The following is a 16,164-nucleotide window of genomic DNA, read 5'->3' as shown; positions in this document are numbered from 1 at the left end:
TTTGAGGATGATGTTGATTGGAATTTTATGAAAGAGAAGTTCAAATTTCTTGTTCATATTTCGATGAATCTAGCAAAATATGAATCTTTCGATAGTATCCCAACATATACTAGTTATGGAGCTCTTAAATCTACGATGAAGGAAGCTGCTATCTCAAGTAAATCTTCATCTTCTTCTCATCACACACTCCATTTACACAGGTTGAGGTTGGATAACTTGAGAGTCCATCTATTAATCTACCACCATCTTCTCCCACCCCACATATTCAAAATTTAAGCACAGTTTTTTACTGTGAATCTGATTTTACCAATGAAGTTATTTATCCCTAATCTCCTTCTGTTAGCTGCTTTGATGCTCCTAATTGTGAGTTGTTATATCTACCTGTTATGGTTGCTTTTTCTTGTCCTCATGAGGATCAAGTTCAGGATGGAGTTAGTGTTGACCAACAAACTTATGGTATCATTCGTAATGACTATGTGTGGGACTCAGTTTCTAAACAAGAATCTGCGATGAAAGTTCATGATTATCCTTTCCCACCTCTCCCTCATTATCCTGACATCTTCCATGATTCTGTCATAACTATTGCATCTTTCAAAGAATTAGTTTCAGACAATGTTACTCTTAATCACACTCAGGACTCATGGAATGTCAGTGTTACATTTGAAAAGGGTGAGGAAAAATCTTTTCTCCTTGATCTCTCCCATCCATCATCTGATCATTTTCAAGAGACAAAGAGTGAAATTCCTTGTTTTCAATCTCCCCTCTCTATGATTCATCAGATCATGAGGATGCCTTTCTTTCTGACGATGGAATTTCTGATCATGGTTGTCGTGATCTATTCATAGACTCATCTAGTAACGACTTTGTATTTTCTATTGTTGATTATTCTAATCCATCAGTTTTTGATGATTTATCTTTTGATTTCTTGGAACTATCACAAGTTGTGAAGGCATTTCAACCTACGTTGATTGTTATGTTAGATTCTCACATTCTTGATACTAGTTCTAAAACCATATACTTGATAGGCTAAGTTAAAACACACCATTAATATGAAACATTGAAATCAATAAATTAATATATTCCAACATAAAAAAACATTTATTATTTTATTACATTTAAATTTAAAAACATACGTACCAATTAATACAACATTTTTAATTCTACCAAGAGTAAATATTTTTTATTTTACCACTAAATACATCACATCATGGATATAACTTTCCCTTCCCACTTAAACAAATTTGCCCAATGTATGGTATTTTTTTTTCCATTTGATAGAATTAATAAATTGATTTAAGTTTGTATGCATGACATCTACTACCACTATAATCTTAACATAACCTCCCTCGCAACACACAAGATTAGTCAGAATCAACAACATTTCAAAGTCTTAATATCGTACTTGCCCAGCAGTCTACACCTCTGCAATTCCAAAATATATTATTGGATATCATAAAATATGAGTATCGCCAGATGTAAATTAAACCATCATCAATAACAAAAAATTATCTAAATTTCGACGAAATGTTGTGATGCTAACTCTTTTTTTTTTTTATTTTTTCCTGATAATGAAGTAAAAGAAAAAAAAAAAAAATAATAACGAAAAAAACCAATGAATAGGTTGTGGGAATTGAGTAGCTTCTAAGAATTAGTAGAATGAAAATTGATATTGTACGCTACAATGAGATGTCGGTTTCCAAAAGTGTTGCCTTTCACGTGAACAAAAATCACATGCCGGAATTAAAGGCGCAAGGTAAGGATCCGAACCTACTCAAGTCTCAAACCTAACGTAACGGGACCGAACTGAACCTAACCTAACCCAAAACATCACCATCAATAATTTCGATCTAGAAGGCCGCCTTTAATTAAAAGTTGTCAAAATTGACTTTAGGTACAACCACGCGATTAGCTCCCTGCGCACAAATAACAAAATGCCGACCAAAGCTACCCAGTTAATCGCCATACGCAACTTGTAGGACAGGTGGAATCGGATGGGCGGTTTCCTAATGCGCGCACGTTCCATTTCACTGACATGGTTCTCTTAATATAAGTCAGCCACAGTCAACATCCATACTATAAGTCAGCCACAGTCAATATCCATACAAATTTGATGGAATTTGACAGGGAAATTGGTGGCGTTATTGGCTCGTCAAATACAATTTAAAATTTAAAAAAACTGTCAGAAAGATTTTTTCTTTGAAACTGTGAAACAGTCGAATAGATCAAATAGATCTGTAAAAAGGTGGGTCTGTTTTGAAATTCCAATTATGTTAATAATCTAAGTTGATAGTGTAATTAGAATTATAATTTGGTAATTTGAATTTTTTTTGAAAAAAGATGAAAAAAAAAATGGATGTCATTACACTTTTCTGCCATCTAGCTAAGCTAAGAAGATCTGCAATATGCACCCACCCACCTAATCCTACATATTTAGAAATTCACAGATTAAGTGTCTTCCACTCTCACAAGCTTAAACCGTCAACTAATTATAAGTTTTGAGAAAAGCGTTGTCTTACTATTCTATGTTTTGATATTTTTGGTTGGAATTCAGTAATATTTTTCTGTCCTATCATAATTTTTTATTGTTCAAAATTCATTTTTGAACTGATAATTAAATTCGGCCCTCTGAAAAACTTATTGAGTGTTTGAAATATGTAAAGCTCACAGATCACACTTGTAATCCCAAAAAAAATCACATAATTTCAGGGAAATTTGACCAGAAAATATACCCAAAACTTCCCAAATCTAAAATAATTAGACTACAGCTTCGACTACAGCTTTGAGATACCGTAATAATGAAAATCCTGTGGCCCATTTCAGACGGGAACAAACCTGGTGCTCGCATCAACTTTACCAAATTTAAATTTAAATTTAACCATGTTTGCAACCACTCTCTGTATGTGAGCAGCAATTTTCAATAAAAATACACCCACCGGAGGAACAGAAACCGTGAAAGGAATGAACAAATGCCAGAAGCCTGATGCACTCGTCACCTTTACAAAATTACCACTTTTGCAACAACTCTCTGTATGTGAGCAGGAATTTTCAATGAAAATATACCCACTGGAAGAACAGAAATCATGAAAAGAATGAACAAATGCCGAAAACAGAATAAGACACAGATAATACTGTCTCGGCCTTAAGTGGATCTGACAATATCTTACCTTGCAAAGCTCACAGATAGCCTGTCAAACATGTGTAATCTTTATAGGACCAACATAGATTTCAAGATCTAATAATCACTTTCTATTGAAAAATGAAGAGCCTCCATCAGCAGTCCCAAAGACTTCCTAATAAATTTGCAAATATCGGATTTTATTGCGCTTGTTGCCTCTATACAATTTGTTGCCGAACTCTGATAGATCATAAAGTTACAGGAATACTAACCATAGAAGAAGACATATGAGTATTTTCGGTTTCTTATATGCAATGATACATAGGAAGAAAGATGGAGAAAATCGATAGCAGGCACTGTGTCATAGATTTAAAAGTGCATTTTTGATCAGCAACAATCTGCTCATACTGGCTGATATTGGTCTTCATACTCCAATTGAATAACTCCATTAATGACCAATGATGCATTCTATGATACAAAATCTTATCCATGTGTGGCCTTCTTATGCTAAGAACTGAACAACTGGAGAATATCATACATGGGTCATTCATCATACAGGGGCCAGGAAAAACCCTTATTCAGGCAGTAGTAGTTTACAATTAGGGTTTTCTTCGAAGTTCACAATTTGTTAAGTCTTCTAGGGATATCAACTATAACATTTGCAGGCTTTGAGTACTTTACTTGCATGGTTTTATTCCAGTTACAAGGATCTGCATCCTGTAACATTTGCACAACTTCTCTCATAGAAGGCCGCAAAGCTGGCAGTTTGTGTGTGCAAGATACTGCAATTTTCAAAGTCCGAAGCATTTCTTCCTTAAATGACTTGGAAATCTTCGAGTCAAGAACCACAAGTGGATCTTCATTCTCATAGATTTTGTGTGAAGTCCAATAAACAATATCCTTGTTCTCCCCAAACACCGATTCAATGGGTCGTTTGCCAGTTATGAGCTCCAGCAAAACTACACCAAAACTGTAAACGTCGCTTTTCTCTGTGACCTTCACAGAGTATGCATATTCTGCCAGAAAAATAGGCAAACAAGGTACAATTCAGGGTTCATCCATTTGTCAAAGATATCAATAAAATGTATATCTCAATAATGTTAAAGATCAAGGACTGCAAAACCTGTTACAAATATTCACTACTTAAAAGCAGAGAACCTTTTGTGGGAAACATCAAGGAGGAAAATGGAACACACAGGTCGGGCAAAAGAGAGGCTAAACTTACCAGGAGCAATGTAACCGTGAGTGCCTACAAAAACTGTTGAATCCCCTCCTCTGTTGCAAGATTGAAGAACTTTTGCAACACCAAAATCAGCAATCTTGGCCTCATAAAATTGATCCAGCAAGATATTGGTAGACTTGACGTCTCTATGGATAATTGCAGGAGAGCAATCATGGTGAAGATAAGCTAATCCATAAGCTGTCCCTAATGCAATCTTGTGTCGTGTCGGCCAATCCAAATTATTATTGCTATGCAAAGCTTCAAATAGGTTCCCATTAGGCATGTATTCATAGACCAACACATTAGAGTGCCTGTTGGACAGATAGCAATAAAGCTTCACTATGTTCCTGTGGCGAATGGTTCCCAAAGTTTCAACTTCTGCCTTGGCCAATCGATGGTCATGCTCTCTGTAAACGTTTTCCACTCTGTTATTCTTCTCCTTATGTTTGTCCATACTGATATCATCTATATCCATTTTGGAGGTCGTCCAGAGGTGCTTCACTGCCACTGTTTCATTGTTGGGTAGGTCAGCGCGATAAACCTTGCTGGATGCCCCGCTTCCAATTATATTGGCTTTGTCTTTCAGTAGTAAAACACTGGAAAGATCTTCTGCATTGAAGCTCAAATTATGGAAAACTGCGATTTTCCATGATGAGTTTTCCTTTTTCTCCCGCCTATCTGCTTCGTGATGAACATACCTCCGGAAAAGTACCAGTCCAACGGCGAATATTAATACTGCTGCACCTGCAATGAAACCGGCTGCCAATTTCATTCTCTGGGATTCCTTCTGAGAATGAGAAGAAGCCGAGCAAAGTCCAATTGTTTCATCCCTACTGAAGATTTTAGCACAAAGCCCTGGATTTCCGGAAAAGCTTCCCCTGTTTCCGACGCTGAGAAGCGAATTGGGAACGGGACCGCTTAATTGATTGTTGGAGAAATCAATAGAGCTCAGGGTCAATGCGCTGAGGCTGCTGGGAATCGATCCAGAGAGCTCGTTATTTGAAAGATTCAAAGAATTTAAAACTTCAATAGCTCCCAAAGTATCTGGAATGGCTCCATTTAGACGGTTCCTCGCAAAATTTATAATGGTTAAAGATTTGCAGGAGCCGATTTCTTCTGGAATGGATCCCTCCAGCATATTTTCTTGCAAATATAATGCATTCAACTGACTCAACCCCCCGATTTCCTTGGGTAATTGACCCGCAAAATTATTGTTGTATGCTTCAATCCTGACCAATAGCCGCGCGAAACCAATCTCTGGCACCAAATTGCCAGAGAATTGGTTGTTGTGAATGGCTAACTGCGATAAGTTCTTTGCATTTCTGATCTCGGGACTGATTTCGCCGACAAAATTGTTGAAGCTCAGATCAACAATATTGACATTAGGCAGACCCCAAATTCCCGCAGGCACTCTGCCGCTGAGACTGTTCTTGTTGACTCTGAAGCGTATCAAGCTTTGGCAAGCCCCGTATGAGAGAGGCAATTCTCCCGTGAAATAGTTTTCAAGAACAAGAAAGTACTGCAGGTTTCCTCCTCTGCAGATATCTTTAGGCAGAGAGCCACTGAGCCGATTTTGCGACGCGTCCAGCATGTTGAATTTGGACAGGCTGCCGAGCTTCTGGGGTAATTGGCCTGTAAGTTCATTCTCATAGATCGACAAGCCTTCCAGAAGCGGTAATTCCCCAATGCTCTCAGGAATTAGGCCTGAAAGATTGTTGTTCTGGAGCTGCAAGTACAACAGCTTCTTCAAATTGCCGAGCTCTTGTGGAATGCTGCCGGCAAGATTGTTGCCCGACGCGTCCAAGTCCTGCAGTAACGTGAGATCTCCCAATTCGGGAGGAATACTCTCACTTAAATAGTTGTCGTAGAGCTGCAGGTGAAGGAGATTCTTCAATTTGGAGATTTCCTTGGGAATGGATCCATTGAGGCTGTTGTTAGAGAGATCTAGGAGGACCAGCGCTGTGAAATTAAATATGAAAAGCGGGATTTCTTCTATCAAATTGCAAGTGGCCAAGTACAAGGTGTCGAGTTTCTTCAAACTCATGAGTTCCCGGGGAATTGTGCCAGGAGTGAAGGGATTCTCTGCAAGGTTGAGGGAGTTGAGCTCTGGTAAATTTCCCAGAGAAGTAGGGAATTGGCCTGTGAATTTGTTAGTCGTGAGGTCGAGCATCTTCAACGACTTTAGTCCAGAAAAGTCCGGCAAAGTGCCAGACAGAGAATTTGTGGTGAGATTGAGGGATTGGAGGTTGCTGCAATTCGTGAGAGGCGGTGGCAGAATTCCATACAAGCTATTGAAACCCAAATGGAGCTTTTCCAAGCTCTGCAAATTGCATAGGCCGGAATAGAGAGGGCCGTTGAGAGATTTATCTTCGAGTACGATTTCAGTGACCATACCTGTAGAATTGTCGCAGGTGATTCCTTCCCAATTGCAAGGTGCATTGACAGAGTCTAACATCCAGTTGCCCAACACATTGTGGGGATCATCCTTGAAGCTTTCCTTCATTTGCAGGAGGATTCGAGCTTCTTGAGGAAGAGCGTGGCACCATGGATTAATAATGAATGATGCCAAGCTCCATGCACAGACCAGCCAGTTCAGCCTTAAAATCCAACCAGCTACGCTCTTGGTCTCCATCTTTTTTCACTCTCAAGTCAATAAAAAAAAGTGCATCAAGCTCTGCCCAGTTTGCAAGCTGTTGCATAAACAGAGATAGCTTTCTCAATGGCAATGGCAATGGCAATGGCTCATTGCCAAATGATGTTGCTGATCAATCCACAGAGGCAGAAGCAATCAATCTGCAGATCTGTGTTGGCATTGCAATTGTATATGATATGTATATCACTATGCAGGGCGAGTTGATAGAATCCAGAAAATGACTTGTTCCGAGAAAGTCCTGTGCTGTATGCCCTGGCCTACCCCATTGACTAAAGAAGTCGTGAACGGCCTTGTTTGCAGGACAGTGACACATGTATCTTGAACTCTTTTTGTCCTTTCTTTGCAGTTCACATTATTGATTCATCCCAATCTTTTTCTTTTTTTTCTTCAAGTGGTTAATGACTCTGATTGCTGAGGCAGGGGCTACAGACTGTTTAGCTTCACCATTCGTCCAGAACGATGAATAAGTGCCGTGTGAATGTGGTTCTACTGGATTGCAAATTTCCATGGTTGAACGAATACTGTTCATTTCCACGGACTCTTGACTTGTGAACAAAGCAGGGGGCCAATATGATCTGAGGGACCCAATACGATTTGATCGGTTAATCTGATTCTACTTGGATTTAACATCACTCAAATTGCAAGATTCTCGTGCCCATTGATCTAAATGATATTTTGGAGTCGTCTATCGAGGCAGAAGAATTGACTGTGCTGTGAAAAGTGGTCGGAATCCGGTAAAAATATTTCAAAATTTTTTGTAGAAGCAGTTTGAATAGTGTTTTGATGGAAATGAATTCAACACTATCAAAAATTTATCCGACACTTAAAATTTTAAAATTTAACCACTAAAACTTAGATTTATAAAAATCATTTTAGGATTTTCTCTAATACTGGAGTTTCCATAACTTTTCAAACAATTCTTCACTAGTTATACTAGGATGATGAAATTAATTTTAAAATGTCAATTTTTAATATGGCGTAAGAATAGAAAATTAAATTATAATTTATCTAAAGGTCAAAATTAAATTATTGCAGATTAAGTGAGAGCCTCGTTAACCTGTCATTCAATCTAACTTGTTTTGCAATTCCCGTTTGCTTGTACACAGAACGCGAAGATGACTAGGTCATTCGACGACGTCAGCGAAATAATGTACAAAACTGCCAAAGCCATTACCAATGCTATTCTCAAGATAGCTAACTTTTTCAGAACTTGTGTAAATCCGGAGCATGGCCGATGGGAAAATTTTCCAAAGAATAAGAGTCGTTTAACGAGGCGGATGAATTGTCCGGAAGGTTAAAAGTGGTTGGAATCTGGGTAAAATTATTTCAAAAGATCTTATAGACGCACTGCTTGAATCATGTTTTTGATGGTGGAAATGGATTCAGCGCCATCAAAAATGTCCAAGACACCTAAAATTTTGAAGTTTAACAACTATAACTTGGATTTACAAAAATCCTTGTAGGATTTTATCTAAATATGACCGGAATTTCCATATCTTTCGGGCAACTCCTCCGCCTCATTAGACTACACACTTCTCAGCACTTACATAGGTTTCAAAAATATAAAATCCCCAAATGAATCCTCTCAAAACACATTTCTTTAGAACAATATATGTTTTAGAAGAAAGGTTGATTCGAGTTGTAAAAAAGCACTTCCCTCCATTAAAATAGAGTAAAAAAAGCATTCATTTTAAATGTAGAGTTGTCAAAAGCAATGTTCAAATTTGAACACATCACAACCTTTCCCAAGTCCTCTAGCACGTTAGAGAAGTGTTCAGCGAAATTTACCAGTGAGAAGAAATTTAAATTTTGATTTTTACAGGTTTTTAAAAAAATTTAAATAATATTATAAAATGTTGTATGAAGGGCTGCCTCTCCAAAAAGCATTCATCTTAAATGTAGAGTCCTCCTTGTCCAAGCATTCATCTTAAATGTAGAGTTGTCAAAAGCAGTGTTCAAGTCACAGCCTTTCCCAAGTCCTCTAGCACGTCAGAGAAGTGCTCAGCCAAATTTCCTAGTGAGAAAAAACTTAAATTTTGATTTTTACAGGTTTTTTTAAAAATTTAAATAATATTATAAAATGTCGTATGAAGGGTTGCTTGTTCGTAGCATATTTCAAAAAATTCCAGTTCTTTGACTGATGTAACACTCTAAAGTTTGCACGAGGTGGCAACACTCAAAAAGTGCAATGGGACTTAATGGAGGTTGTTCATCCATTCCCAGGCCATCAGTGATAATCGCAGCACTGATAGAGTTAGTAGTCATGATATGAGGTTTATGTTCATATTCGTTGATAACAGAGGTTTCTTTTCACATTCATTGATAGAAGAGGAGAAATAGCTATGTATTGGTATCCGTGAACAGGGCATATTTTGAAGGTATCGGAGATTTAGAAGAAACAAATGCTATGTATTGGTATCTGTGAACATGGCATATTTTGAAAGTATCGGAGATTTAGAAGAAACAAATGAATGATTGGGCGAGTGCAACACAAGTTCGCAATGTATTTTTAACTCTCAGTTTTAATTTTCAACTTTCATTTCCTTGGCCTTTCATTCAGTTCATTGATTTATGTCGAACCTATTAAAATTATTATGTATGGAATGATTTATTGATTTTTATATAGTCATATGTAGACTTTGGATTTTTTTATGTCATCCATCTTGTCATGGATGAAGTTTTTTGGACTAAGTCTTTGAGCATATTGATCTTTATATAGTTATATGTAAACTCTGGGTTTTTTTTGTATCATACATCATGTCATCGATGAAGATTTTTTTGGACTAAGTCTTTGAGCAAAGTGCCCTTCGTGAGGAGGAAACGATGAAATTGCTGCAGAATGAGAACCATCAAGGTTACACTCCGTATCCAGCAGAATCTCTTAATCTTTCCATTCAACCCGAAGGTTTGATGTGGATTTGTGTCTCCTTATATTTACTTCTGCTTGTAATTACATCTTTCTCTACTCAACTCTAAAAAATCAATCCATTGAAGTATTTCACTTCATATTTTTTCATATATTCGTTTTCCCAGGGGATTGGAAGGGGAGTTGGGGAGTTATGAAGCTTCTGAAGCGTAGATAATGACAAGTAATTTCATGGTCTCAATCAATGGCCTTCAACAAGTATGCAATCTAAAAAATAGATTAAAGTGACAATATTGACATTTTTACACATTTTCCTTCCTTAATTTGTAAAATTTTATTCTTTCTTGTCAACCCACTATTAACACAAGATTGTTCAATTATGAGATTACCCCATTAGATAGCGATAACTACGTTTATTGATTCACACCTTTTTTGTTCATCTTGTAAATAACTACTTCCATCTATTACATCTTCAAGGATGCCGAATATATTTGAGTATTGATCATGTTGAATATATTCGAGTATTGATCATCCTACCACTATGAAAACATCTTCCATCCTACTTTTATGAGGACATATTCATGACATTACTTTGATGTTCCACATAAATATCTTGACATAGTATAATAAGGCCAACAGGGTTCCCTACATTTTCCATGAAGACATAATTACTTTGGTTCCTTGAGATTAATACATTTTAGCAAACATCGAATTTGAATTCTTATTTTATAGTAATAAATGAATACGTTCTCATTTTATAGTAATAAACGAATAATTTTTCATTTTATAGTAATAAATGAAATAAATTAGTTAAAGATGTAATTTTATTGTGTTTAAAAATAGATTAAAGTGATAATATTGATATTTTTACATCATAACTATATTTTATGTATCTTCATTTTCTTTTCTAATTTGCAATTTTTTTTTTCTTTTTTTGTCAACCAACCATTGAAACAAGATTGTTCAATTATGAAATTACTCCATTAAATTGCGGTAAATAACTAATATCATCTCTTTTCTATTTTTAGATGATCCCATGACTAACACCTATAATGCTTACAAAAGCCTAGCATTCCTACCATTTGAACTTACTGTAATCAAGCTTACTTTTAAGCCTAGCATTTGTAAAATCAAACTTTATTTAAAACCTGCATTTTTTCTCTTATCTTAAAAAGCCTTTTTATTTATTAACTCTCTAGTTTTTGAAAACATAGAAATTAATGCTATAAAAAAAATTGAGAAATAATAAGTGTGCTTCCCATAAAATTATGTAGAGTTTTGAACCAGAGAGATGTGTTGAAATGAAACTCCTAACTATCCATATAACTACCATCGTCTCCTGCTTCATGTTAGGTGCGAAGCCAAATTCATGATTCTAGATTTTTATTCACCGCCATTAGTTTCTAGATCTCCAGGATTCTAGATCTTTCTACACTGCCATTCGTTTTTAGATAATGTTGAAAAATGTGCAACAAGAAATGTTAAATTTAGAATGTGCTAAAAATAGCATGTCTAAAAATAACAGTTGGGCCAGTGAGGTCATTGGCCACATTGGGTGAGAGGTGAAACTGCTAAAAATAGAAAGTTTTAAAAATAGCATTTCTGGGTCCCTTCCTATTTTTAGGAGTCCCTGGTCTAACTATAGGAAGTAAAAACGAATTTGGTCTTAACAATAGTTTAAAATATTAATTAATTAATCTCAATGAGTTAATTAATTATGGAAAATTAAACTTGAAGTCTTTGTGAGATCATGCAATTATTTTCTCCCTTGATTTAGGAATTTATCCCTTGATTAAATGAGATAAGGTTCAGTTCTATAATGAAAGAATCAGTTAACTTAGTCAAGTCTAGTTAGATTATTTTAACAAGTTGTTAAAATAATGAAATATAGTTTGTTAATGCTTGCATGCATGTGACAACTATTATTTCAGATCACTGAGCATTCCCTCATGGATAACTAATGCATGTCAGTTCAAACAGAGACCCAGTTGAGATTAGATGAGGGACAGTGGACTATCAGATGCTTGGATATTTCTAGTAAGTATTCCTTGCATGGAGAAGGATCTATTTCCAAGAAAAATATGTATTATAGGAGATTGGAAGACTTGTGGCCTATATATTGAGGCCTTGGTAGTCTATGATCTTCATATCTTCATAGTTCATTGAGAACTGAATAGCTTGAGCTAATTCTTTTTGTATTGTGAAGAGGATTGGGGTTTTATGTTGGTGCTTTCCCCTAGATATATCTTGTGTTATGTATGATTATTTCTCTTGATCAGTTATGCATGTTTCTACTGGATGTTGCTCATGAATTCGATTATGCTTCCGTTTAATGTTTTGTAGAAGTAGAACAAGTATTATGCTTTAGGACATTGCATATATCGGTTTGTTCTACAGGGGAAATTTCTACATGGTATCGGAGCACAGGTGATCAAGCAAGAACAATATACTAGCAGGAGAAATTCGAAGTTTATTATTTAGGATATAGATCTCAAGTTCTTATCACATCTATTTCATTGATGGCATTCTATGGATTGAGGCTTGAGTATGCCCTTGATGGCAGCTCAAACTATATAGCTTGGAAGGATCGCATGGAGGCAGTTTTGGAAGATAATGGCCTTAAGGATTTCATTGATCAAGAAATTCCTAAGCCTACTGACAAGACTGAGCAGGTGGAATGGAGGAAGTGTGTGGCTAGAGCTAGGAGAATTCTCTTGGAGGGAGTGCGAGATCACATTGTCTCGAGCCTCCATGGGAAGGAGACTCCGCATGCAATGTGGAAAACATTGAAAGATTTATATCAGAATAACAGTGATAAGAGGAAGCTGGCACTGAAGGACAAACTTCGAAAGATCAAGTGTGAAAGGGATGAGACGATCTCTATGTATCTAACCAAGCTCATCACATGCAGGGATGAGCTTGTAAGTGTAGGGGTCGTGACATCAGATGAGGATATGGTGAGTCTAACACTCCTTGGCCTTCCTAAGAGCTGGCATAGCTACCAAGGCTCGGTGAATGGAAGGGAGAAACTGCCAAATTGGGAACGACTATGGTCGGATTTGATGCAGGAGGAGATCAGATGGAGCACCAGAGAAAGTTCTTCATCCATGCATGAAGAGGAGAACTGTGCCTTAGCGAGTAAGGCGAAGAAGTGGAAGGAGAAGGTTTCTCTTTTCGAATCCAGTTCTTCCAATGATGGGAAGAAGGTTGACAAATCGAAAGTGCGATGCTTTTGTTTTCATGAGGTGGGCCATTATGCTGCAAATTGTCCACGGAGGAAATCTAAGAAGGGATCCGGGGAAGGATCTGAAGGTGAGGCACTTGCTTCACAGTTTGAGTTGGATTTCACACTCTTCGCATGCATGGTTTCATCCATGGTGGGAAGTGGTTGGTTTCTTGACAGTGGAGCTTCTTTCCACATGACCGGTGATAAGAGTTTGTTCAGTACTTTGGAGGAGAAAGATCTCCAGATACTCATAGTGATGGGTAATGATGAGAAGTATAGTGTCTCAGGTGTAGGCATGGTTATTTTTCAGAGGGAGCATGGAGCTCGCCTTACCTTGACCAATGTCAAGTATGTACCAGGACTGAAGAGAAACTTGGTGTCGATCGCAATGCTGGAAGACAGAGGCTATGATGTAGTCTTCAGTAAGGGAAAGGTTTTCCTTAGACACATCATCACTAGACAGGTGAAGCAGATTGGTTCACGGGTCAAGAACCTGTATGCTCTTGAGGTTCAAGATGCATGCAAAGCCTTGAGCAGCAAGGAAACTGATGGAGACTTGGTGGTTGAGAGGGAGGGTATATTACCTCTCAACATGCAGAGCCAGGAGAAGTCTTAGACGATTGTGGAGGAGCCACGATTGGTGTAGCAGCTTCAGGAGGTTATGGAGCAGCCACAACAGGGGAAGCTAGGTGGAGATCGAGTAGAGACCTCCAGTAGGGGGAAACTTCGAGCTAGGTGGGCTGAGGGATCATATGCAGTCATACCTCCAGGTAGGAGGTGAAGCGATATAGAGTGATCGTCCCAAGGAGGAGGGGCAGGATCTTTGAGGTACCTAACCTCTTGGATGAGACCTTGCTATAGTAGCCCCGATGTGGAATAGCAGGAACTGATTGATTGGGTAGAGATAGATGCGGATGGAGCGGCAGAGAGAGTGACAGTGTAGGGAATCCCAGGACAACGCATAGCTAGCAGGCTGCAACAATGCGAGAGGCACAAGTGTTTTGCACAGTGCTAGGTGGCACAGAGAGGTGTGAAATGGTGCGAGATGCATGGAGATGTTGTAGTAGTGCAGATGTCAGAGAGGGAGCACTTGTCAGCAATAGGTAGAGCTTTAGCATCAGAGTATGTTCCTAGCCCAACAGAGTGGTCAATTGGGAGTGTTTTTGTTCCAAGTGTTGTTGGAGCAAGTGGACTGGGTAGATGTGTTGCATGCAGAACATTCAAGAGTTACAGGATTAGGTTCGAGAGAAAGCCTTTCTTGTTGAGAGGGAGTGTTGAAAAATGTGCAACAAGAAATGTTAAATTTAGAATGTGCTAAAAATAGACCTGCTAAAAATAGCATTTCTAAAAATAGCAGTTTGGCCAGTGAGGTCATTGGCCACATTGGGTGAGAGGTGAAACTGCTAAAAATAGAAATTTTTAAAAATAGCATTTTTGGGTCCTGTCCTATTTTAAGCAGTCCCTGGTCTAACTATAGGAAGTAAAAATGAATTTGGTCTTAACAGTAGTTTAAAATATTAATTAATTAATCTCAATGAGTTAATTAATTATGGAAAATTAAACTTGAAGTCTTTGTGAGATCATGCAATTATTTTCTCCCTTGATTTAGGAATTTATCCCTTGATTAAAGGAGATAAGGTTCAGTTCTATAATGAGAGAATCAATTGACTTAGTTAGGTCTAGTTATATTATTTTAACAAGTTGTTAAAATAATGAAATATAGTTTGTTAATGCTTGCATGCATGTGACAACTATTATTTCAGATAACTGAGCATTCCCTCATGGATAACTGATGCATGTCAGTTCAAACAGAGACCCAATTGAGATCAGATGAGGGACAATGGACTATCAGATGCTTGGATATTTCTAGTAATGATTCCTTGCATGGAGAAGGATCTATTTCCAAGAGAAATATGTATTATAGGAGATTGGAGGACTTGTGGCCTATATATTGAGGCCTAGGTAGTATATGATCTTCATATCTTCATAGTTCATTGAGAACTGAATAGCTTGAGAGCTAATTCTTTTGGTATTGTGAAGAGGATTTCCACTTGATTGATAATACATGGTTGGGGTTTTACGCTGGTGCTTTCCCCTGGATATATCTTGTGTTATGTGTGATTATTTCTCTTGATCAGTGATGCATGTTTCTACTTGATGTTGCTCATGAATTCGATTATGCTTCTGCTTAATGTTTTGTAGAAGTAGAACAAGACTTATTATGCTTTAGGAAATTGCATATATCGGTTTGTTCTACAGGTGAAATTTCTACAGATAATTCCAGATCTCCATCTGAGTCACATACAGGATTCTAGATCCTTCTTCCGACTCTATAAATTTGTAATTTCTCTGGCCAAGGAAGGCAAGCCAAGGCTCAAGCCTGTCATGTAATGCAAAATGATTTCTATTCTTCAGTGATTGTTTTATCTATTCTGCTGTTTCTGATTAAGTAATCTTGTTGTTTCTCCATTTGTCTGTCTCTGTGAATTATTCTCTGCTTTTGCCATCTAAGTCTCCGAGTATAAATCTGTTGTGTGTTATGTATGCTCTGAACTAACAACTGGTATCAGAGCCAAGTTTGAATATCAAATGTGCAAGCCGCTTAGTGCCATCGCCTTACTCTGGCAGCGTTCTGTTATCACTGACAAAATTCCAATGCCAAATGTCTTACATTTGTTTGATGCTAAAGGTCGGTGCTAGTCTAAGTTTGAGTTTGAGTTTGCCTTAGAGTCTGAGTCTTATGAGTCAACTAGGTATTCTCGTTCATCACCGGTCATTCTCATTCATCCCCGGTTTCATTTCCATGTGTCAACTCTGTTCAAAGGTTATTATGTGGTACAAAGCCCTTTAGGTAATTTCGTAGCGCATAAGTCAGTTTTAAAGTGATTTCGTAGCGCATAATTCATATTTTGTACTCACTGCGCTACGAAATTGGGAATTTGTCTTAATCCACAGCCAATCTTACATAGCTGTCATATCCATCAAAATTCATTATCAGTGACTAGCTTATACCCTTTTCCTGTCAATTCGATCGCCTATCCTTATCATTAGGTCATTAGGTGTCGTCGTAAGCTCAGGTTGC

At 37.5% G+C, this 16,164-nt stretch overlaps 1 protein-coding gene across 1 annotated transcript; it reads right to left on the bottom strand.

Moving 5' to 3' along the window:
- Positions 1-3,183: 3,183 nt before the first annotated feature.
- Positions 3,184-7,172, bottom strand: LOC149181086 (uncharacterized). The gene is made up of 2 exons (XM_089416435.1): positions 4,341-7,172; positions 3,184-4,131 (listed from the first exon to the last, which is right to left on the bottom strand). The coding sequence occupies exons 1-2, from the start codon at positions 6,967-6,969 to the stop codon at positions 3,734-3,736; spliced, it is 3,027 nt and encodes a 1,008-aa protein (XP_089272561.1). The 5' UTR covers positions 6,970-7,172; the 3' UTR covers positions 3,184-3,733.
- Between the last annotated feature and the right edge of the window lie 8,992 nt (positions 7,173-16,164).

The sequence above is a fragment of the Pinus tabuliformis genome, chromosome 3_2, assembly GCF_031772625.1.
Source record: "Pinus tabuliformis cultivar Carrire ecotype Pingquan chromosome 3_2, CPIR1, whole genome shotgun sequence".
NCBI lineage: Eukaryota > Viridiplantae > Streptophyta > Pinopsida > Pinales > Pinaceae > Pinus > Pinus tabuliformis.
The sequence above is the reverse complement of the archived record's forward strand: the minus strand, read 5'-3'. Positions and strand labels throughout refer to the sequence as shown.